This window comes from Thamnophis elegans, chromosome 2, assembly GCF_009769535.1.
Source record: "Thamnophis elegans isolate rThaEle1 chromosome 2, rThaEle1.pri, whole genome shotgun sequence".
NCBI classification, from domain to species: domain Eukaryota; kingdom Metazoa; phylum Chordata; class Lepidosauria; order Squamata; family Colubridae; genus Thamnophis; species Thamnophis elegans.
The window spans coordinates 8,284,243-8,309,521 of record NC_045542.1 but is presented as its reverse complement, the minus strand read 5'-3'; the positions used below and the strand labels follow the sequence as shown (position 1 = coordinate 8,309,521).

At 44.1% G+C, this 25,279-nt stretch overlaps 1 protein-coding gene across 1 annotated transcript in view; it reads left to right on the top strand.

Annotated features, from left to right (window-relative positions):
• Positions 1-25,279, top strand: part of LOC116503571 (filamin-A-like) — a 122,739-nt gene that overhangs the window by 22,389 nt on the left and 75,071 nt on the right. Inside the window, 10 exon segments of the mRNA XM_032210071.1 lie at positions 9,095-9,343; positions 10,233-10,330; positions 10,494-10,641; positions 11,481-11,599; positions 12,454-12,531; positions 13,550-13,712; positions 16,105-16,305; positions 16,799-16,936; positions 22,723-22,849; positions 24,442-24,578. Coding sequence (XP_032065962.1) covers positions 9,095-9,343; positions 10,233-10,330; positions 10,494-10,641; positions 11,481-11,599; positions 12,454-12,531; positions 13,550-13,712; positions 16,105-16,305; positions 16,799-16,936; positions 22,723-22,849; positions 24,442-24,578 — 1,458 coding nt within the window.

The following is a 25,279-nucleotide window of genomic DNA, read 5'->3' as shown; positions in this document are numbered from 1 at the left end:
TGCTGCCTTTGCCTTTGCCCCCCAGCTGCAGGCTCCTCCACAGGCGGCTCTGGAAAGACGACGCCGGCTCCCCTTCGCCGGCCTTGCTGCTCCCTGTTGCTGGTGCCGCTCCGGGTTCCTCGGCTGCTGCCATTCTTTTCTCCCCGCCTCCCTCCCTTCGCCTCCGCCGCCGCCTCCGCCTTTTCCACCAACCCCGCCGCCCGTTACCGCTGCAAGCGCGGAGGCAGGAAGAGCAGCAGCGCGCGGCGGCGGCGGCGGCTTCAGCCCAGTCCGGCCGAAGGAAGAGGTTGCACTTGTTCGCTATCGCAGCGGGCGACCGCCTCAGGGGCTGGGCCTGGGCGGCTGGAGGGCTCCCGCTCTCGGTGCGTCGGAGGCCGCGAAGAGAGGAGCCGCGGCTCGGAGCATGGCAGGAAGCGCGGAGAGCTACCGAAGTTTCGACGCGCCTGACTTTTCCTGATTAGGAAGGAGGTCGGCTGTCTCCACCGGCCGCGCAGACTCGCTTTGTAGGGGAGGGGTGGGGCACAATAAAAAATGATTATCGGTTGGCGTTGTTAAACACTCGTCCCCCGTCCCCCCCAGCAAAAACAATAAGACCGGAGAAAGTAATATATTATAAGGCAATTGCCAGAGTTAAACTTCATCGACGTGGAAGAACAATGCTTTATGATGTAAATTCGGACTTGTATGAATTTGCAAAAGTTTCTCTTGAGTTGTTTGCCCGCTTCAGAAGGCTAGAAGAAAGAAAATTAAAGGTAAATGCAGCGTGTCTCTCAATATCACTGATCAACCCAAGGGTGCTTTTTCAGGAGGCAACTGGACTTTATTGTTTTTTTCTTTGGAGACGTTTCGTTTCTCACCATTCAGCTCTGACAGGATAGTGGGGAAGTAGGATAGTGGCAGAGCTGAAGAAGCTTCTTGGATGAAACGTCTTCCCAAAAAAACCCAAGAAAGCCCAGTTGTTGCCTGAAAAAGCACCTTTAGGACAACCGTGACCTGGATAACTGACAATCTCTACAGACCCCCGGGGCTTCGCTGCTTCATCCCCTGGACTGTGGGGCTTGGAAGGGGGTGGGAAGAGCGGCGGGGCTAGCGGTGGCCGGCGATGGCAGGCTGGTTCGCCTCCTCCTCCTCCAACAGCACTGCCGGATATCCGCCCAACGCTGCGGGGGCGCCAGCGGGAGCTTTGGCGGCTTCACCTCAGCCGCAGCGCTGGGCAGCAAATGTGCTGGTGCTGTTGGAGGAGGAGGAGGCGGCGGCAGCAATAGCACCTGAGGACAGGACAAGAAGCAATGGAAACTTGTCAGAAGGAGACTCAAGCTGGAAATAAGGAGAAATCTGACAGTAAGAACAATTAAAATCCTAGGAAAATGTCCTTTCATGAAAAATTACTTTTTCAGTTAACTCTGCCTGACATTAGTTGGGTGAACAGAAATATTAGTTGGCCAATTCTAAAATGGAGCACCAGAAAGAACTTAAAATATTTTTTAAGAGAGCTGGGTTTTTCATTTATATTATATGTATGAACAGAATTAACACAAATTGCAGATACCAATCAAACATAAAGAAAAAAAGGATGAAATAATGCTCATTTTTAAAAACTCAGTGAAAATAAAAACAATATACCAAGAAGGTGGCATACTGGTTGTGATTTGATCTCTTCGGGGGATCCCGGGGATCCCCTATACAAGTATTTTAATATTGCAGACTTGCAGTATTATAAGTCATACTGATATTATAGAACACTTTAATTAAGCGGGTCCCTTGAATAAACATAACTTTGAGTTTCAAATAACACTGATTTTTTATTTTTGAAATTTACCGTAGCTGCTGCATTTCCCACCCTAGGCTTATACTCGAGTCAATAACTTTTCCAGCTTTTTGGGGTAAAATTAGGTGCCTCGGCTTATATTCGGGTCGGCTTATACTTGAGTATATACGGTAGATAGATAGAGATAGATAGATAGAGATAGATAGAGATAGATAGATAGAGATTGATAGAGATAGATAGAGATAGATAGATATAGAGATAGATAGATATAGAGATAGGTATAGATATATAGAGATAGGTATAGATATATAGGGATATATATATATATATATATATATATATATATATATATATATATATAGAGAGAGAGAGAGAGAGAGAGAGAGAGAGAGAGAGGGATATATATATATATATATATATATAGAGAGAGAGAGAGAGGTATAGATATATATAGAGATATAGAGATAGATAGATAGAGATAGACAGACAGACACAGAGAGAGAGAGAGAGATTAGATAGATAGATAGAGATATATAGAGATATATAGACATATAGATATATAGATGATATATAGATAGATACTACGTAAGATTTATGTCACATGAACTAAGAATATATATATGCTTGATCTAAGGCCAGGCCCCCTTGTACTTCATGGAATGCGTGTGGAATGTGGGATCTGTGACTCCCTCAAAAACCATAATAACAAAACTGGGGAGTTGGCTAAAGAGCCTTCTCAGCAAATGATTAATTCGGAAGCTTAATGAGAGTAGGGAAGGTCTCCCCTGTATGCATTTTATTCAGCAAAAATAAACGCACTGATTTATGACTTAATTCTGCAGATCTGGGGCCATTTACTGTTCTTTCTCTTAAGATCTGCCAGTAACAGCAGCCTCAAGCTTGTGTTGCATTGCCAGATCAGGGCTGTTGTGAGTGATAGCAATCAAGAAAAAAATGCTCCTTACACTTTCCATGCCGTGCTTAAAAACAGCTACGATGCCTCTCTTGAGTCCAGAATAAAAATCTGTGCAAGCCTTCCAAACGAATTTAGCAGTTCCATCTCTCTTTTCTTTGTCTCTTAAGGCACAATTTCTTTCATAATGCGCCTAGGATGTAGCTGTTGTTTTTGCACTCCAGGATCAGGATATGAGACAATGCTCTCTCTAAGTCAGTGTTTCTCAACCTTGTCAACTTGAAGATGTCTGGACTTCAACTCCCAGAATTCCCCAGCCAGCGAATGCTGGCTGGGGAATTCTGGGAGTTGAAGTCCGGACATCTTCAAGTTGACAAGGTTGAGAAACATTGCTCTAAGTAGCTCTTTATGCATAAAAATGTGTGGCAGAAAATTAACATGGTATACAGGTAGCCGTCATTTGGTGAGCAAAAAATTGGAACTCTCAATCCAGTCGTTAAACTAAATGGTCGCTAAGTGAAATAAGGATCGTACTTATTATCTTACTTCAGCTCTCCTTTGCATTACAGTCCTGTGAAGGTTGTAAATGTGAGGATTGGTCACAAACTTACTCTTATCCTTGTAACTGCAAATGGTGGTTAAACATGGATTATTGATGAGCCTTCCTGGGAGTACTTATAGCAATAGCAATAGCAGTTAGACTTATATACCGCTTCATAGGGCTTTCAGCCCTCTCTAAGCGGGTTACAGAGTCAGCATATCGCCCCCAACAACAATCCGGGTCTTATGACCCGGATTCAAAGGCTCTTATGACCCGGATTCAAAGTTACGACAGTCAGGCCTCCTCCATGATCACGTAACCACACTTCAGGCTCTGGGCAACTGAGCCACATTTAGCAATAGCAATAACACTAATATACTGCTTCACGGTGCTTTACTGCCCTCTCTAAGTGGCTTACAGAGTCAGCATATTGCCCCCCAACAATCTCAGTCCTCATTTTACCCACCTCGGAAGGATGGAAAGCTGAGTCAACCTTGATCCTGGTGAGATTTCAACTGCCAAATTGCTTGCACACGGCAGGCAGCAGAAGTAGCCTGCAGTACTGCACTCTATCCACTGCGCCACCACAGCTCTCTTTACAGGCATTTGCGGTATCCTGTGGTCACATGACCCCATTTTATGGCAGTTTTGCCAGCATTTGCTTCCAGTTTTCAGCCAAATTGTACCCATAATAAACCATTGATTTGCTTAAATGACTACGGTGATTTGCTCAATGACCATGATGATTCACTTAATGATTTCTCCATATAAGGTCATAGAATGTGATTTTTATGACTATCACGACGACCATAATGGGCAGACTCCCATTCTGATTGCTAACTCAAGGACTCTATATATGCATTATGTCATTTAATTAGATTTGGAAGAACCCCAAATGGAGATTTAACAAAGAAAAAAGAGAAAAGAATATGCATCCCGAGGTGCATATACATCCCCAGCCGAGGTGGCGCAGTGGTTAGGGTGCAGTACTGCAGGCCACTTCAGCTGACTGTTATCTGCAGTTCAGCGGTTCTAATCTCACCGGCTCAAGGTTGACTCAGCCTTCCATCCTTCCGAGGTGGGTGAAATGAGGACCCGGACTGTGGGGGCGATATGCGGACTCTGTAAACTGCTTAGAGAGGGCTGAAAGCCCTATGAAGCGGTATATAAGTCTAACTGCTATTGCTATTGCTATCCCCACGGTACAGGGCTGATCCTCAGTTTACAATCACAGTTGAACTCAAAATCTCCATTCCTAAGTGAGGCAGTTGTTAAGGGAGTTTGAGAAAGTTACAAATAGAGATCGCATGACCCGGGACAGGGCAGCTCTCATAAATACATGCCAATTACCAAGTATCCGAATTTTGATCATGTGACACTCCGGATGCTGCAAGTGTGAAAAGTGGTCATAAGTTACTATTTTTAGGACCGCTTTAACTTTGAACAGTCCCCATATGAAAGATTGTAAGTCAAAGGCTACCTATACTATTATTTTGCATATCGACATCCATAAATAAGCAGTACAATTTTGCTTCTAAAACGCCTTTCCCTAACAGGTCAGCAGGGCACCACATTGGGGAGAGGGGTGTTCTAAAGATTTCTGGAAATAAAATAAAAATAGCAATAGGAATAGCAATAGCAGTTAGACTTATATACCGCTTCATAGGGCTTCCAGCCCTCTCTAAGCGGTTTACAGAGTCAGCATATCGCCCCCACAGTCTGGGTCCTCATTTCACCCACCTCGGAAGGATGGAAGGCTGAGTCAACCTTGAGCCGGTGAGATTTGAACCGCCGAACTGCAGATAACAGTCAGCTGAAGTGGCCTGCAGTACTGCACCCTAACCACTGCGCCACCTCGGCTCCCTGTCACTTGAAAGACAGATAGTCCTTCAGTCATAAAAGATCTGGCCAATCATTGATTATTATTTGAGGAGGTTCTAGAGCAGGCGTGTGTCAAACTTGTGGGCTGGATGTGTCACCCACTGGCCACACCCATGCCCGGTTTAGCGAAGGGGTGGGAAAGTCACGCTATGTCACCTGACGACACGAGTTTGCCACCCCTGTTCTAGAGCCTGGGAACTGCATGCAGGTAAATGCAATTCTGTGAATATTATGCAATCTCTCTTTGGAAAGTTCTCTTGCCAATATTCTATGCCAGTGATGGAAAACTTTTTCGACACTGAGTGCCCAAACCCCGGAACATGCGTGCATTTGTACGTGTGGGAGCACCGGAAACCCAAAGACCAGCTGTCTCCCCGTGGAGATCCGGAGCCTCACCACCCTTCAGGCTTTCCGCAAAGCCACTAAGACCTGGCTGTTCCGGCAGGCCTGGGGCTGATGAGTTCCCAGCCCCGCTTGAATTGTTGCGACTGTTGCTGTGTTTTTAACTTGTGTGTCTTTTTGTTTTGTTGTTTGTATTCCCCTCCACCTTTGTTTGTTAGCCGCCCTGAGTCCCTCGGGAATAGGGTGGCATACAAATGGAATAAACAACATTTCTTCCAGTTTCCGGCAAGTGCATGCCTGTTTTGGGGGCATTCTTTGGGCTGTTTTCAGGTTGTTTTTCAGACCAAAAATGGCATGAAAATGCCCCCCAAAACGGCTCAAAAAAGGCCTGAAAATTGCCTGGGTTTTTGGCCATTTTTCAGGCTATTCTCAGGCCATTTTCTGACGCTCTGGCGCCCATGAAGTCCAGCTGGCCGGCGTACATGTGCGCACTGGAAACCAGAAGAGCAGCTGGTGACGGTGCAGATGCCCACAGAGAGGGCTCATGTGGCACGTGTGCCATAGGTTTGCCATCACGGTTCTATGCTATGGTATTTCAAGAGTCTACTAAAGACCCATCTCTTTATTGAAGCCAAGTTAAATTTTCCTTCTTCCCTTCTTTTAAATATTCCTGCACTGAATGGTGTATACACACCATTGTTTCTCAACATGAAGCAGTGACACAGAGCTGAAGTCCATACATCTTAAAGTTGCCAACTTTGAGAAAAAAACTGGTCTACGTCAGAAGTACAGTATTATTTCTGCTTTGCATTTGTATTTGTATTTTGTATTTTATTATTTGAATGCCGCCGTTCTCCGGGAGGATTCAGGGCGGCGAATAATTCAAGGGGGAAAAAGGGGAACATAAAAAGACAAAATACAAATAATAAAAGTAGACAACAGTCGCACAGCCATACATGTCGAGAGGGGAGGGGAACTCATCAACCCCAGGCCTGCCGACACAGCCAGGTTTTGATGGCTTTTCGGAAGGCCTGGAGAGAGGTGAGGGTCCGAATCCCTGCGGGGAGTTCATTCCAGAGGGCCGGAGCTGCCTTCCCCCGGGTAATAGCCAGATGGCATTGGCTGGTAGACAGAACCCGGAGGAGGCCAACCCTGTGAGCCAAGGTGGCGCAGTGGTTAAATGCAGCACTGCAGGCTACTGCTAGATCAGCAGGTCAGCGGTTCAAATCTCACCGGCTCAGGGTTGACTCAGCCTTCCATCCTTCCGAGGTGGGTAAAATGAGGACCCAGATTGTTGGGGGCAATATGCTGACTCTCTGTAAACCGCTTAGAGAGGCCTGAAAGGCCTATGAAGCGGTATATAAGTCTACTGCTATTGCTATTGCTAACGGGTCTTTGGGAGGTAATTGGCAGCAGGCGGTCTCTCAAGTACCCAGGTCCAATACCATGAAGGGCTTTATAAGTTACGACTAGCACCTTGAAGCGTATCCGGAGACTGATCGGTAACCAGTGCATTTCATTTGAATTATCTGTTTTCAGAAAATTTCAAATCTCAGCATTCCTAGCCAGAATGATTAAGCTAACAGTAGCACATCTAGGTTGGTTTTTATCTTTTGGATTATTAGGGTGAAAAAAACCAAAGGTCTTGAATGAGTTAAACAAGGCATCCAAAATCTTGGCTTTTCACTACAATGAGAACCAGTTCGTGTTTTCTCCAGTCCTCCAGCTCACATTACTGGAGAGGCTGAGGTTTCATTTTGCTTGTTGCATATTTAAATGGTTGCATTCCTTTGCATAGCTTTATTAAGCAATTCCTGGTAGCCATTTTACTTCATCTATACTTTCCATTTTTGTCCCCTCAAGTGTTTGGGGCATCCTCTAAGGAAACTATAGCTCAGTGTATCGGTTCTGGTTAGAGCCGTGATGGCGAACATGGCCCGTGTGCCACAGGTGGCACGTGGAGCGAGGCATTGCTTTGTCAGCTCCAGCGCCCATGCGCATGCTGGCCAGCTGATATTCAGCCATTTTTCGCCTTCCGGAGGCTTCGGGCTTCCCTGAAGTTCCCCTCTGGAACTTCCGGTTTGTGCGTTGGGCTATTTTTCGCCCTCCCCAGGCTTCTAGAAAGCCTCTGGAGCCTGGGGAGGGCGGAAAACGGACATACCAGGCACACAGAAAGTCAGAAAATGGCATTTTCCGACCTCCGGAGACCCTCTGCGGGGGGGGGGGACAGGGGAGTCTGCTTTTGCCCTCCCCAGCCTCCCAGAGAGCCATGCGCGCATGCACGGGGAAGCAGGGTGTGTGTGTATTCACGAGCACATGCGCATGGGGCTAGGCGCAGGAGGGCATTAAATAATGGGGGTGATGCAAGCGAGCGCGATAGCGCGCATGCGCATACTTTTGGCACCCGAGGCGAAAAGGGTTCGCCATCACTGGGTTAGAGGATCAGACGTAATAATGAAGCCACAGATGATAATAAGATTTTTGTTCTTGCTAGTTTGGCTGATCCCATTTGCAAAACCAAATATATAGGAAAAATTCCCAAGCATGCCAACATTCTAGAAAATTACAGCGTACAGTCTTGTAAGTATGTGGTCTATGTATTTTTGTAACAGTGGCTTTCATCTGAGCAGGTGAATTGTCTGTGCAACTCTGTTTGCCCAAGGCATTTGGATAGTGCATATGATGATGTGAAAATCTAGCCACTATGTTTTGTAAACATGACCTACGATTTAGTACGTTGTGTGAATCTTCCAGATGTATTTCATAAAACATGGCTTAGTTTAAACTATGGACCTGTTTTTAAGCGGCAGTTCTATGGTGGGGGGGAAACAAGAAGAATTGTGAAGCCTGAGGAAGGAAGTAGAGAATGGAGGGACAAAGGAAAGGAAAGGAGTGGAGGGTAGAAGAGAGAGGAAGAGAAGGAGAGAAAGTAGGAGAGGAAGAAGGTGTGGAGGAGAGGTAAGGGAAGAAGAAAGAGGTAAGGGAAGGTGGGTAGAAGGGAGAGAAAAAGAAGAGGAGGGAGAAAGAGAAAGAAAGAGAAGGAGAGAAGGTAGGAAGGAGAAGAAAAAGGGTAGGAGTAGGGAAGAGGTAAGGGATGGAAGAAGGGGACGGAGACGAGGAAGGAAGGAAGTAGAGAAGGAAGGGAGGGAGAAAAGAAAAGAAAGAGAAAACGAGGTGGTGTCTTAGCAGGTGCAAAGGATGGTAAACAAAGCATTTTAAACTATACTTTATAACCTTCCAAATGGAATAATAATAATATAAGAATGGCAAAGAAAAAGAATAATTATGTGAATGTATATCTATTATCTGTATGTAAGAGAATAAATGACAGTGAAAATATAAAGCATAATATAGGTAAATAATATTTGGTCATAAGTAGCTAAGTTTAAATAAATAAAGAAATGTACATAAAAATGAAAAAAGAAGAATTGTGAAGCCCACCACACCTGGGAGGCTAGATTGGTCTCCGCCTTACTCTGTTATTAAACAGGAACTGCAGCTTTGATGGGAAAAAAAAATTAAGATTTCCTTGAAAATAGAACAGGATCATGGTTGGGACTGGGATTTTCTGTGGTTAATTCTCTAGAGGTGGAAATTTGGGTGAATCTCTTCTGATGCTAATGCTGATCTGTATTTCTGAATTTCTCAGACAGTAAAGCTATTGTGGATGGGAACCTGAAGCTGATTCTGGGCCTGATTTGGACTTTGATCCTGCATTACTCCATCTCCATGCCCATGTGGGATGAGGAAGATGATGAAGAAGTCAAGAAACAAACTCCCAAGCAGAGATTGCTAGGCTGGATCCAAAACAAACTTCCCCAATTGCCCATCACAAATTTCAGCAGGGATTGGCAGAGTGGGCGGGCTCTTGGAGCTCTGGTTGACAGCTGTGCCCCAGGTAGGTAGGGAAAGGGTGTATTGTCTTCTTTTGGTGCTTGGGGAATGCAAATGAATGATGTCTACCCTGTTTCCCCAAAAAATAAGACCTCCCCGGATAATAAGCCCAATCGGGCTTTTGAGCACATGCGCTAAAATGAGCCCTCCCCTGAAAATATTGCAACACAGCAGCATGAAAAATAATAAGACCTCCCTGAAAATAAGACCAAGCGCTTATTTTGGGGTGTGTGTGTGTATAATACCCTGTCTTATTTTCCGAGAAAGACTGTACATAGATATTATTTCACTCATTTCTGTATTTATTGTACTACTGATATGTAAAACTGCTAACAAGTTTAGCTTTTCCCATCTGTCACATTCCCTGAACTACAGTTGCTGGTTTGGCAATGGATGTTGGAGATGATGGGAGATGCAACAGTGCTCCTCTTGGAGAGTCCGAGGATGAGGAAGACTGAATTGATCAATATCATTTAAAAATCTCCTTTTCAAGGAGGAATAGGAACCAATCACTGGCAAGAGACATTTTAGCTCAGAATATAATAATTCATGCAGTTCCTGACTTCTGAGCAAGATGAAGGCAACATACTGTATCTTTCTCAGAGTTCAGATATTGCTGTTCTTAAGAGTTGGTAGGATGTGTAGCTAGCTGGCTACTTTGCATAATTTGCAGCTCTTGTGAGATGGGCAGCCGTATAAATATGATAAATAAATGCCTTTTTTATATAGTACATCATGTGACTTGTGCTCTTCTCTGTGAATTTTCTGAATTGGAAATGGTTTGCTAAAATAGAGGAGCAGATAAAATAATTCACCCTGCTAAAAAAAATCTCTGTAGGAAAATATTTTTACTGTCTGTATTTAATGAAGTCATGGGGCCTCTCTCAAAACAGGCTTGTGCCCTGACTGGGATTCGTGGGATGCTAGCAAACCTATCAACAATGCTCGTGAAGCTATGCAGCAAGCTGATGATTGGCTGGGCATCCCACAGGTAAGCCAAAAATACTTAATTCTGTCCCCTGCAGAACTCGGCACAAAGCAGGGCTTGACAATGGATAATGCTGATGTGTATTTCTTGTATTTGATCCAAAATAAACTGCTTGAGGGGCACATTCTTGGGTTGGATTTCTGCAGCAATTCTGTATCCTCTGTAGGTGATCACTCCAGAAGAAATTGTAGATCCCAACGTGGATGAGCACTCGGTGATGACATACCTCTCTCAGTTCCCGAAAGCCAAGCTAAAGCCAGGGGCTCCTCTCAGGCCAAAGCTGAATCCCAAGAAAGCCAGAGCTTACGGGCCAGGTGAGTCACAAATCAAAGATAAGAGAGCTTAGTGTGTCTGTCGCTTACGTATCTTGGAGACTGGTGACTGAATAGGTTGGCTGTTAAAGTAAGAATTTTGGATGACTAATTGGTTTACATTACACTAAGACGTAAATCGTTCCGTTCCATTCACCTTATATGGTGCGTAAGGACTCAGCCGCTGTCCTCTGCAAGCAGTGGAGCTAACGCAGTGATCGAACCTCTCTAACCTTGTCCTCTGGAAGTGTTGAGGTGGATAGGAAATCAACCTGTACCTAGCTGGGGTTCCACCACAAAACCGCGAAGCCCTTATCCGCGCCGACATAAGTGCGGAGGCAAATCCGCGCCGTCCGAAGCGCTAAGGAAAAACGCGACCCTACCGCGATGACATAACCGCGGAGGGCAAATCCGCGCCTTCCGAAGCACTCAGCACCCTAACCCTAACCCTAACCCTAAACTTAACCCTAAACCTAACCCTAAAGCAAACCCCTAAACCTAATCCTAACCCTTACCTTAATTTAAATCGGCTTTCTGCCGCTGTGCTGTTTTAAAGCGCCCTTCTGTCGCCGCGCTGTTGTCGCGGCGGTGATGAAGCGCGGTGATGACGTCGCGGCTTTAGCGACGCGGTTTTATCACCATTTTGACAAGCGCGGTTTTGTCGTGCCACGCCTAGCTGGAAAGCAGCTAATTAGAGACAGGTGGCATAGATAACTTGAAAATGCACAGAAAGAAATTTTTCAGGGGTGCTTCCTGTTTTGGCCAAAGTAGGTACCCTGGCACCATTGACAGCAGGAATCCAGGACTGATCCAACATCCTCTGTGCCCTTTGTTAATTTTAGGTATTGAGCCCATGGGTAACATGGTGAAGAAGAAGGCCGAGTTCACAGTAGAAACCATCAGTGCTGGTCTTGGAGAGGTGCTGGTTTATGTAGAGGATCCAGCTGGCCATCGTGAAGAAGTAAGTATTTTCAGAAGCATACTGGGAAGAGTGGATGAGCTCTGAGGTGGGAAGTTGAACTGTTTTGGTCTACCTCAGTTATGGCTCATCTTTTTGGCCGAAAGCGTGTGCATGCACACCCGTAATGCAATATTCTGTGACACAGACACACACACGTGTGCGCCCCCTCCCCATGCAGCACATGCATCTCCCGCATAGGGAGGTGGCGCAGTGGTTAAATGCAGCACTGCAGGCTACTTCAGCTGACTGCAGTTCTGCAGTTCGGCTGTTCAAATCTCACTGGCTCAGGGTTGACTCAGCCTTCCATCCTTCCGAGGTGGGTAAAATGAGGAGCCGGATTGTTGTTGGGGACAATATGCTGACTCTGTAAACTGCTTAGAGAGGGCTGAAAGCCCTATGAAGCGGTATATAAGTCTAATTGCTATTGCATGCACCCCCCACGCATGCACAACAGAGACCCGGAAACCATCTGGCCGGTGGGAGGTGCGTGTGCATGCACCGCAAAGCTGAGCTGGGGCGACAGCTCACGTGCCTGCAGAGAGGGCTCTGCGTGCCGAGGTGGCACAGTGGTTAGGGTGGTTAGGGTGCAGTACTGCAGGCCTCTTCAGCTGACTGTTATCTGCAGTTCAGCGGTTCTAATCTCACCGGCTCAAGGTTGACTCAGCCTTCCATCCTTCCGAGGTGGGTGAAATGAGGACCCAGACTGTGGGGGCGATATGCTGACTCTGTAAACCGCTTAGAGAGGGCTGAAAGCCCTATGAAGCGGTATATAAGTCTAACTGCTATTGCTATTGCTACTATTGCCGTCACAGGTCTATGTAATGACGGCTCAACTTGTCCTGTTTATCTCCTAGGCTAAGGTCATCGCTAACAATGACAAGAATCGGACCTTCTCAGTGTGGTATGTGCCTAAAGTGACAGGTGTCCACAAGGTAAGCATGAATATAGTGGCAGTGAGTGGAAGAACACTACAATCGGGATACAAAAAAAGACGTAAAAGAATATGGAATATACACAGAATTACCACAAATAGATACAATTTTAATGGGCCTGGAAAATAAATTCATAATGAAAATATACAAATATTTGTCAGAAGCAACATTAGAAGAAGAAAAAGTGAAAGGTTGCATGATAGCGTGGGCCAAAAGCTTTGGTTACAACCTAGATCTAGTGAATTGGGAAAGAATTTGGAACACAAATTATAAGCTAACACGATCAGCAGCACTTAAAGAAAATATGTACAAAATGTTTTATCGTTGGCATTTATCACCAACAAGATTGGCTAAAATGTACCCAGACATGAAGCCGACCTGCTGGAAGTGTAAAAAAGTACAAGTGACTTATTATCACATATGGTGGACCTGCCCGGAAACACAAAAATATTGGACAAAAATTTGGAAATGGGTGCAAGAAATTACAGGAGAACAGATAAAATACAAACCCGAAATCTTTCTACTGGGAATAATAAAAGGGAAATATACAAAGAAAATTAAGTACATATTAACCCATCTGCTAACTACAGCTAGAATAGCATTCACCCAATGCTGGAAACGAAATAATACCCCCCTCGGATGAATTAGTGATAAAGAAAAACTTTGGATTGTGCAGAGATGGACAAATTAACACTGAAATTAAAAGATAAAGAAGAGTTGGGATATTTTGAAATTTGGAACAATTGGTACAAATGGCTGCAAAACAAGAATAAAGTTAATTAAGCCAAAAAACAATATATATAAATATATATAGAACTGTGTATAAAGGTGTGTAAATATAGAAGCAAGATATTATATACATGTCCAGGTATGATGACATAACAATTTTGATGTAATGACTGTAAGGTGTTGTAGAAGGGAAAAAATAATTTTAAAAAACCCTGCTAAAATAAAAAGAAGTATTCTGAATGCACCACCATAACCACCTTCCTCTGACTTCCTTCCTTTCTTGTTCCAGGTAACGGTCTTGTTTGCTGGACAGCACATCGCCAAGAGCCCTTTTGAGGTGAATGTGGACAAATCCCACGGTGATGCCAGCAAGGTCACTGCTCAAGGCCCTGGCCTCGAACCCACAGGCAACATAGCCAACAAGACTACCTACTTTGAGATCTTCACCGCTGGTCAGTGAAGGGGGTGGATCCTAGGCAGATAGCAGCCTGGATGAGAAATTGTACCATTGAAAATGTACTTTGTTCAGTTCAGTTCAGTTTAGTTTATTGTATTTATATGCTGCCCTTTTCCCCCCGAAGGGGACTCAGGGCGGCTCACAACTCAAACCGGGGAAGGGGATACAGACAGAAAATTTAAAAAACAACAAGCATAACAGTATATAATTTAAAACTCACAACAGTCATACCATTCGAGACGGGGGCAACAGCTCTTTAGCCCCAGGCCTGTCGGAACAGCCAGGTTTTAAGGGCTTTGCGGAAAGCCTGGAGGGTGGTGAGGGTCCGAATCTCCACGGGGAGCTTGTTCCAGAGGGTCGGAGCAGCCACAGAGAAGGCCCTCCTCCGGGTAGTCGCCAGTCGACACTGGCCGGCGGATGGAATTCGGAGGAGGCCTAATCTGTGGGATCTAATCGGTCTAGTGGAGGTAATTGGCAGCAGGCAGTCTCTCAAGTACCCAGTTCCAATACCAATACTTTGTTGAAAGTTGATATGAATTCTGTGTCTCTGGTCAGGCCTCTATGTGGCTTCAGAACTTCTCCCAGGGGCTTGATTACCAAAAGGAATAGCAAATGTTTCCTAGTTTCAAACTAATTGCCAGGTTGTAATAGTTGAAGACAGTTAAAAGACTCTGTTCAAGGATTTTAGTGTCCTTTCATGGATTGCAGAGAACACCAGCAAGTATATCATGAGCGAATAGCTTGTCTTGTAGATCCGAATGTGGGACTTCGCTATTTGGAAGCATGATTCCTCTATAATAACTCACTAGCTTCAGGGTCAAGGATGTGGTTCAAGGAATGGCTGCCTAGACGTTGATTTAGAATAACTGTCATTTTATTCTGTTGTATATCTATGTATTCTATTACTGTTGAGTGAGGTGTGTGTGTATGGGGTAGGGAGGGGGAGATAGAGACTACTAATGGTAGAACTACACATTGTACATGTTTCTTTCAAGAACATGAATAATTGTAGCCTTTAAGTCACTTGAGTATCTTAAGCTGCTCAGCCTGTTCTTATTGAACTTGGCATGATATAAAATCAAACAATGATGTAGGGCTTGGATGATACCAGTTGTTCTGAAACGCTCAACTTAATCCAAAAATATCAGCCTCTTGGAAAGGTTTTTTTTCTTTCACTTGCCCATCCTGAAACAGATTGTTCTTGTTGTACAAAAAATAATAATTCATTCTCCTAGTTGTGGTTTGCAAAACAAGACATTCTCATTGTTGCTTTTTGTACATATAGTTAGGAAGCAAATAGCTTTAAGTCTTCAGACATTAAACATTAAGCAGCTGCTGGTAAGCAGTTTACTTGCATTGCTTACTGTATCTAGTGCTCATGAAATTCCCTGCTAAATCCCAATTGATCTAGAGCATTTATATTCTAATTTTATCAGAAGTCTTCCCATTTATTTTCCTTTGTGGTTTGTATCTGTGAGCCCTGAGCAAAGCCTGAAGCAAAATATACAGGGACATAGAACAAAAAGTTTTCTGATAGTTTTTCAAAACATTTTTACTAGATAACTTACATAAGAATTCCATACTGTATGCAGAGGAAGCAGTATAAGTACACTATACATTGAATTCTGCTCTAAGAAGTTACATCTTCCACCTGCACGAATAGGGTTTGATAGTTCGTTCAATTGCTAGAATTCAAATTTAAACTACGCTTTGGGTCAAATAGCAGTTCCAGCTATCCTCTTTCCCCAAATCGGTCTTGTTTGTTGAGATTTTAAGATTGCATTTGACAACTGGGTGCCCTCCAGATAAGCTGGCAATCTAACTACCATTCTGTTTGATAATTCTGGGCCATGCACTATAGTCCCAATGTATCTAGGTGCACCAGTTAAGGAAGACTAACTTTAAAAAGCAAAATGGTTTTGTAATGAGGGAGTAGAATGCATTTAATGAAAATTCTGATTGCCTAAAGTAATAATTGCTAATGGAGAAAGGGTTTACATAATTTTGATGCTTTCAAGAACCACAGGCTTGGAACGTTGGTGAAAAAAGTTCGAGCAATAATACTTGATCGAAAACTTGCTCTGTAGAGAATGGAAACCTGAGCACCTACCATTTCTGTGATTTCAAATGCAAATGAGTGTAGGAGGCGAGGAAGTCTACTTTGAGGAGCTGGGTTTCCCAGGGGCATATCTGCACAGAAATCATTCATATGGGAAGAATGAAAGTGCCTTTAGAGTTGGTCTATTTGCATATATTGGTCCAGGACAGATTGCTTTGATAAATTGCCACTGCTAAAACAATTTTTTCCCCACCATGCAATGCAACATTGAAGAAATTAAACAAAATGTGGCGCGCGTGGTGTTTAAGTTGTCGTATTACTGTCCCAGGTGCTGGGGTTGGAGAACTTGAGGTGATCATCCAAGATCCCACTGGCAAGAAAGGAACAGTTGAACAGCAACTGGAAGACAAAGGAAATAGCACCTATCGCTGCTCCTACAAGCCCACTTTGGAGGGCACTTACACCATCTACATTACCTTTGGCGGGATTCCCATCCCTCGCAGCCCATACACGGTCACTGTGGGACAAGGTGAGTCTTCTGGGCTTGACGGTAGGCCTTATCTTGTCCTTATTATCACTCACTCTGCTTGGGTTCCTCTTTCTGGCCAGAAGAGGGTAAAGCTCTACTCTATGCTAACCTCTGTCCTCTCCTTTCTGCCTACCTTCTCCTATGCTGGCCAGCTCTCCTCTCTTCTGTCCTCTCTCCTCTGAGGAGCCATCTCCCTGGATCTCTGCTGACCTTCATCTCCTCCCAGCTGCTGCGCGCCTGGACCCAGGGCTCATGGTATTTCACGTGGCAAATGAGGGTGGAGGAAATGTGGCAGAGGTGCATGTCAGTTGCGTCTGTGGGGCAGCCTATAACTTTAAAATCCCATTCCCTTGATTTCACGAGGGTACCCAACGTATTAATGATGGAAAGAATCTGTATATTTGTGTAGTGGAGTGTTGTCTTGATTCCAGAGAATTGCATCCTACTGAACTCTCGTTTCTCCGCATTTCTTTTGTTGCTGCTGCTGCTGCAGCATGCAACCCCAGTGCTTGCCGAGCGGTGGGTCGAGGCCTGCAACCCAAGGGGGTCCGAGTAAAAGAGACTGCAGACTTCAAGGTGTACACCAAGGGCGCTGGCAGCGGGGAGCTCAAGGTGACGATCAAAGGCCCAAGTAAGTCCCCTGGATGTATACTTCACGGTGGTGGGTTTGCATTTTACAAGAAGGGGGTGGGGGGTGGGGTTTGAGGGCAGGGGGTGGGTGGGGTTAGATTTTATATAAACGAACCTGTTTGATTTCATCCGATGTCTGGTGTTCAGCTCCTTATTGCACTTTTCCCAGGGTTCAAAGCAGTGGTGGGTTTCAAAAATTGTTGGAACCTACTCTGTGGGTGTGGCCTCCTTTGTGGGAGTGGCTTGCCACCCATGTGACTGGATGGGAGTGGCTTGCTGCCCATGTGACCGGATGGGAGTGGCTTTCCGCCCATGTGACCAGATATGAAATTATGAATTAGTACTTAGGTCGGTCCAAGTAGCTATTCAGAAGTTAGTGGTTAGAAGCAATCATAAAGCAAGATATGGAATGAAAACCAGAAATATTTTGTTGGCTATTTGAAAGGGAGTATAATATATATTTAATTTTACACATGTTAGCAGCTCCTGGAATTGTGTTTGCACAACAGTGGAAAAACAGAGACATGTAAATGAATAAATATTACAATGTGCAGGAATAAATAAATTGACAATTAAAATCAAGAAGGTTTTGAATACTTTTTCACGTGGGATTGGTTTTAGCAATTGCCAACTAACGGAAACAGAAATTAGAAATCCAAAAGTATGAAAGAAAACACCAATTATGTAAGGAAAGGTCCCTAAAATGTATCAGGAAATATTACTAGATCATTATTAATGCATAGATAACTGCGGGACATTACACACCCACCAGTGGTGGATTTCAAAAATTTTTGGAACCTCTTCTGTAGGTGTGGCCTGCTTTCCGGGTCCACTGGTGGAACCTCTTCTAACCAGTTCAGTAGATTTGACGAACCGGTTCTACCGAATAGGTGCGAACTGGTAGGAACCCACCTCTGGTTCAAAGTCACGCTGGAGCTGTTTTCGTTCAAAGACTTGTTATTTTCTTGTCTCTTTGGTTGATGTTTGGTACTGATCACTAAGAATAGCTAGTAAGTGGCCGCAATGGAACTATAGGTAGCCCTTGACTTCAATTTATTGTTTCTTTGTGTGTGAGTATGTGTGTTTGTGTGTCTTCATTTGCTCTGAGTCGCTTGTGAAATTGAATAAAATGCTAAAAAACATTGACAATTTAATAAATGGGGGAAAAAACAGTGAATAAAATCCAGCAAAACAATAAGATGAAAGCGTGAAATGTAATAAGAAAACAAGAAATCTAACAAACTAAATATAAATGAATAAGATAAAGAGGAGTCATTGAATAAATAAAACATACTTATACTTTCTCAAAAGCATTGCAACATGGAAATACTTAACACATTTCTTAGTGGTTACCTTGAGGAGAAAGCCTTATAAGGAGATGGGGGTCTTACTTCTCCTTTTGTTTATGGAGTACGTGTCATTAACGAACTTTAATTGAACCTTGGACTTTTGACATAGTTTTTGACGTAGACTTTTGACATCTTGTGGTTAGGCACTGGCTTCCTGTTCTTTTGCAAGCTGCAATTCTGCCTGCGTGGCTTTAATATAGAAGTAAAGGGGCTCTTAAGAGGCTGTCCAGCCTGACCCGGTAGGTGTCACACTTAATGTCCAAATCTCACTTTACGTCTGCTTTAGGCTAGTGTATCCAAAATAGAGGAATAAACTTCATATCCTGAAAGATTCGCTGACTGAAGCTTAATTCACTCGTCTCTTGTCTGGAGCCATCCTGACATTGGGCATTAATTCTCTAGGGATCATAGTTCTCTCCTAGCATGTCTGGAAGTCCCAATGTAGAGGAAGCTAAAACTTTATCCTCTGTAAGTAGAGCTTCCCTTTGAAACACGCCTCCTGGCTTGATGCTTCTGATCCTGAAATGTCTCAAAATAAGTCAGACAGCTTGGACCCAGTAAACAAAGGAGAAAATGTCTAATGTCAACATACTCTCCACCTTAAGCAGGTCCCAGCTTGGCCATTGCGTGTTTTGGAGTGGCTGCAAAGGTTAGACATGGAGACAGACTAACTTTACTATGAAAGAGAATCCAGTGAGGGCAAAATTTAGCTTTTGGAGAATGAAGTAAGATGTAGCTACTGGACATTAGTGGTTGAAGTATGTTTCTTGGGGTGCTTTCTTCTTCTTTTTGTCATTAATACCCAGTCTCAATAACTGCATACAACTCTTCTAAAACTACAGTGTCAGGGAGCCTCATTTTTTTTTGCCTATGGATGTGTTAAATTCTTGGGCCTTCTAGAAGGCAAGTATATGCGGGATTTGACAGCGGTAACCCTCAAACAGGGTTGGGCAACTCCGCCTAAAGCAATCTTTAAAAACCTGAGCCAGGAAGATAAAAATCTTGAGAGCGTGGCTGCTTCAGTTTATTCCCTTGGGGGACTCCTATCTACAAAGATCCCAAAGATACATTGGGGAATGTTAATGACTTCCAGAATTTTGCTGTTGCCAAATAGTAGGATGATACTCAAGCTCGGAGGTGAGCTGGGCCAGGCCATTTGTGAGGCTGGAGAAAGAGCTAAGATCTCAGCTTCTTTGGTAAGAAAATAAGACCGTTTAATGAAAACATGTGTTCAGCATTGGAAGAAAGGATGGGTTTTATGCTCAGCAGTCTCACCACTTCTATTATGGTGAAAAGACAAAAAAGGTGACAGAATAGGATTCGCACCTCACATGGCGTCTACTGGGATTCTTATATAAATGGGACATAGTATCCTCCCCTCAGTGTGACTGTGGGGTCCCATGTCAAACTGTAGATCACATCATGACCAGTGGTGGGTTTCAAAAATTGTTTGAACCTACTCTGTGGGTGTGGCCTCCTTTGTGGGAGTGGCTTGCTGCCCATGTGACCGGATGGGAGTGGCTTGCTGCCCATGTGACCAGATATGAAGATGCCGCCACTTGTCAGAACCACCTTAAATTACCTCACACACAGCCCTGGCATGCATAAGAATAGGATGTAAACTTGTTTTTTAAAAGGCATCTTTGGTTTGCGTTAAAACAACCTCAACACACGCAATGTTCTGATTGCACCACAAACGCAGTAGTCATCCTTACCTTTCACAGAGGCACTGAGTTTTATAAATATGAGCCTGATAGTGTAGAATAATCCTATCCAAGGACCAGTGGTGGGTTTCAAAAATTTTTGGAACCTCTTCTGTAGGTGTGGCCTGCTTTCCGGGTCCACTGGTGGAACCTCTTCTAACCGGTTCGGTAGATTTGACGAACCGGTTCTACCGAATAGGTGCGAACTGGTAGGAACCCACCTCTGATCATGACCAACTGTAAGCTGGGGGCTTATAGCAGTCCAGAATCTGATTTTTTAAAAGATAAACAATGCTGTGCTCCAATGGTTAGATGGCCTGGACATTGGTGTTTCAACATAGATTTTTTTTTGACATTTATATTTTGTCAGGTTCTACTAATCTAATTGAAATGTTCATTCATATTGCTAGTCCGTGTGTGTTATACCATATGCTAAATAAATAAGGGTTAAGATGATAGCATTGCTCAATGACAATTTGTAGTACAGATGGCCCTGGACTTATAAATACAATTGAGTCTGGAATGACAGTTGTAGGGATGGTCATTAAGCACCGAATAATTACCTTCTTTTGCAACAGTTGTTAAGGAAATGCTGCAGTTGTTAAGCAAACACTGTAGTCATTAAATGAGTCTGTTTTCCCCAACGGGCATTTTTTGCCAGAAATGGGAAGTAAACACTGGAAACTAGCAAAAAATGCCAAAAAAATTGCTGTCACATGGCTACGGGACACTGTAAACAGCTGTAAATGTGAACTGGTTGCCAAGTGCCTAAAATGTGATTGTGTGACCATTGGGGTGGAGATGAGGGTGGAGCACACAGCCCAAAAATAGTACTGGTGGGAGGCCCATTGTAATTTTGCATAGTTGCTAAGTAACTGGACATTAAGTGATGACCACCCGAATGCTTCCTTCTTTTACATTCCACTCTTTCTTTCCCAAGAAATGCAGAGGTTTAATTTCAGGTTAAACTAGAGAAAGGCGTGGTCAGTTGTTTGAAAAGTCAAATAATTACAATTTCAGACCATACCACTAACTAGAACCTGCTTTATCTTAATTTCTGTATCATGTAGACTTGTGTGAACAGATCAAATATTTCTTATATCCAGTCACTTAGGCTTATCCTGATCGTGGAGTAATAAAAATAGGAGGAATACTTTGCAGGTCAGCTTGGTATTTAAAAGAAATTTCAATTTCCTCTCAGCAGTACTGGGATAATTTTACCAAAGCGCATTAAAGAGAGTGTGTCGGGTATAAGAGCCAAGGTGGCGCAGTGGTTAGAGTGCAGCACTGCAGGCTACTTCAGCTGACTGCAGTTCAGCAGTTCGGCGGTTCAAATCTCACTGGCTCAGGGTTGACTCAGCCTTCCATCCTTCCGAGGTGGGTAAAATGAGGACCCGGATTGTTGTTGGGGGCGATATGCTGACTCTGTAAACTGCTTAGAGAGGGCTGAAAGCCCTATGAAGCGGTATATAAGTCTAACTGCTATTGCTATTGCTATAAGGGATAGTTGGATAGTCCAACTATCCAAGGGATAGTCCTTCCAGTCCAATATTATTTTAATTATTAAACTAAGGATACAGGAAAATTCTGGCTTCAGATTGGAAGTTTGGAAGTTTAATAACATTTATATGCCAAATTGATTAACATGCCAAATTGTGTTAAAATGAAATAAACTGGACAAGCGTATTTTTTTTTTGAAACAAAAAAGATGAGAGGTTATTAAAGTAGTAGTTTTCTACTGAAAATACGACATGCAAGCATTAGCACACCAGTTCTTTCTCCGTGAGGTTCAACAAAAATCCACTTGTTTAAAAAACAAACAAATGCATGAATTGCAAAATATTTTAACCACTCTTGGGATTCCCATTAATTTTTGTTTAAAAGATATTTAAGTACATAAAACTACAACAATTACACCTGGAATATTACAATAAGAAGAGAAGAAAATGGGTATTTCAAAAGAAAATAACAGGTGTCAAGGCAACTTAATCAATTCAGTTCACCCACAAATGCGCGAACGACAAAAGCGCGCCTGACTAAACCGCGGTGACAAAACTGCGAGTTTGAAAGCGTGCCGACGAATGAGCGCTGAAGCGCGCCGACAACAGCGCGCCGACAGAAGCACGCTGTAACCCTAAACCTAACCCTAATCCTAAACCTTACCTTAACTTAAATCGCGCTGTTGTCGGCGCGCTGTTGTCGGCGCGTTGATGACATCGCGGTTTTAGCGCCGCGGTTTTGTCGGCGCGCTTTTGTCGTTGGCGCATTCGTCGGGTCACGAATCAATTCCATGGTTGCATGAGCATTCAGATTCAAACCTCCAAGTACTGCATTGGGCTTGCTCCTATGCAGTGTGCAATAGGCTGCGGGGTTCTATTTCATGACATGAGATACAAACGTGTGGTTCATATGAGTAGCTTGCAACTGTAAATATTATTATTTCTTGGATATTGCTTTCCCCTCTATACAATGGGGAGTTTAGTTGCTGTGATCAGGGATCTGACCCAAGGCATTGTCAAATTCTCCCGCTCCTCCGAAATCAAATTTATAAGACCTACGATACAAAAATGCAGAGATGCTTCTCACTTTCTACAAAAACCCCACAACAATCCGTTGGGGTTTTTTTTCCCCCCAGGCACTACAAATTAGCTCTCTGAGGAAGCTGCCTCATTGTGATTAATTATAGGGCTGGCTTGATTTGATCACTGCAACAGTCTCTCTCTCTCTCTTTGCAGAAGGATTAGAAGAACGTATCAAGCAGAAGGACCTGGGTGATGGAGTGTATGGTTTTGAATACTACCCAACCGTACCTGGCAATTATACTGTCACAATAACTTGGGGAGGGCAGCACATCCCCCGCAGGTGAGATGGAGAGCAAAAGCCAGATGGGGGCAAGAAAGATACGACTATTATTGAAGGGTCTGTTCAGGCTCCCGTGGCTGTGGAGAGGAAAGGTTTAAAGTTCTGTGATACACAACTGAGCCAAACAGGGGGTATGCAAGGTTGCTTATATAGAAAATAAGCATGATTTTAGGTGATGATACTCTGGGTGTCGTGGGATGCGATTTCTCCGCGGGTCGCCCATGAGGCCAATGATGAAGGAAGACACGGACACGAGTTCCCTCGGGATGAGACGACCCAGAGCAGAGTCCGGATGCCTCTTTTCTTGAGCATACACAAAGAAAGGGTGGAGTTGCAAGCTCTGTGTGGGCCAATCATGGTTGTACAAGTCTATGGTATATGGTAACTCATTTACTGCCACACAGACCTCTGACCCTAGAGAATGCTCATAGTCAGCAATAAATCTTTTACTGGCATGCAAACTTCTGACCCCACATAATACTCAAAGTCAGCAGGTTGTAACCTCTGCCCTACATAATGCTGAGAGTCAGCAGGTTGTAACCTCTGCCCTACATAATGCTGAGAGTCAGCAGTTTGTATTACTGACCTTATGGTATAGTAAATCATTACTGCTGTTCCGCATAGTGTTCCAGCATACCTATGCACGTGACCCGACAAAAGCGCGAACATCATAAGCGCGCCAACAAAACCGCGGTGCTAAAACCGCGATGTCAAAAGCGCGCCGACAACAGCGCGCCGACAGAAGCGCAATTTAAGTTAGGGTTAGGGTTAGGTTTAGGGTTGGGTTAGGGTTAGGGTTACGTTACAGCGCACTTCTGTCGGCGCGCTTTTGTCGGCGCGCTTCAGGGCTCATTTGTCACACGGTTTTGTCACCGCGGTTTAGTCAGGCGCGCTTTTGTTCGCGCATTTGTGGTGGAACCACCTATGCATGCTTGCACTTATGTTACAACAATGGGACGCGGTAACTCAGTGGCTAAGACACTGAACTTGTCGAATCAGAAAGGTCAGCAATTTGAATCCCTAGCGCCACGTAACGGAGTGAGCTCCCATTACTTGTCCCAGCTTCTGCCAACCTAGCAGTTCCAACCCGTGTAAAAATGCAAGTGGAAAAATAGGGACCCCCTTTGGTGGGAAGGTAACAGCGTTCCCGTGCGCCTTTGGCGTTTAGTCATGCCGGCCACAAGACCATGGAGACGTCTTCGGACAGCGCTGGCTCTTCAGGTTTTAAACGGAGATGAGCACCGCCCCCTAGAGTCGGGTATGACTAACACATACAGTATGTGTGAGGGGAACCTTTTCCTTTACCTTACTTTGGGTGTAAGTAGTGTTCAGTTTTGGAATTTGCTGACCAAAATGAGGCAAATAGAAGAATTCAGTCATTCTCTTGTTCTACATCTTGATGGAAGATCGCGTTAGGTTCGTTTCCACTGAGTGTATCCGTAGAACAAGTCCTGAACAAACAGCGTTCAGGGCCATTGAGCTTCAACTTCCTAGAAAGGAGAAGTTGGTTGGGAAAGACCGTGATAGGGTCTCTTTACAAGGATAACTATCACAGAAGCAGAACATAAAACTTCACCCTCTTAAACTTGTAGCCCCTTTGAAGTGAGAGTTGGGACAGAGTGCACGAACCAGAAGGTGCGCGCCTGGGGACCAGGTTTGGAAGGAGGTGTCGTGGGCAAGTCGGCAGATTTTGTAGTAGAAGCCATCGGGGATGATGTTGGCACATTAGGTAAGTGGTCTTCTATCTTTGCGTTTCCATGTTCATGCAATTTGTTGATATAATTTACATCCTCTCACTTCCCACATGTGGGCAGTTAAAAGGATTAAAAACCGTAATACATCCCTAATCTGGGGAATCCATCCAAATGTCTCTTGAGAACTTTCCGCCCTCGTAGGGGAAAAGGAACTGCTTTGCCCTGTTTTCTCAGTTCTTTTTTCCTCATCCAGCCTGCACAATAGCTTTGCCCCCTTCAGTCCGTGACCCGTCAAAACCGCGGTCCACAAAAGCGCGCTTGACGAAAGCGCGCATTTGACGTCATCACAGCGCGACGAAAAAAATTAAAAATTGAAATAAAAATAAAATTAAAGCAAGCCGATTCACATAAAGGTAAGGGTTAGGGTTAGGTTAAGGGTTAGGGTTAGGTTAAGGGTTAGGGTTAGGTTAGGGTTAGGTTTAGAGCGTTAGGGTTACGTTTAGGGTTAGGTTAAGGGTTAGCGTTAGGTTTAGCGGTAGGTTAAGGGTTAGGTTAAGGGTTAGGTTTGGGGGAGTTAGGGTAAGGTTTTCGCTTTATTTTTACATTTATCAATCACAGCGCGATGTTTTCGTCGCGCTGTGATGACGTCACGTACGTGCTTTCGTCGAGCGCGATTTTGTCGTCCGCGGTTTTGTGGTGGAACACTTCAGTCTCTTCAACAGGCACATTTGGATAA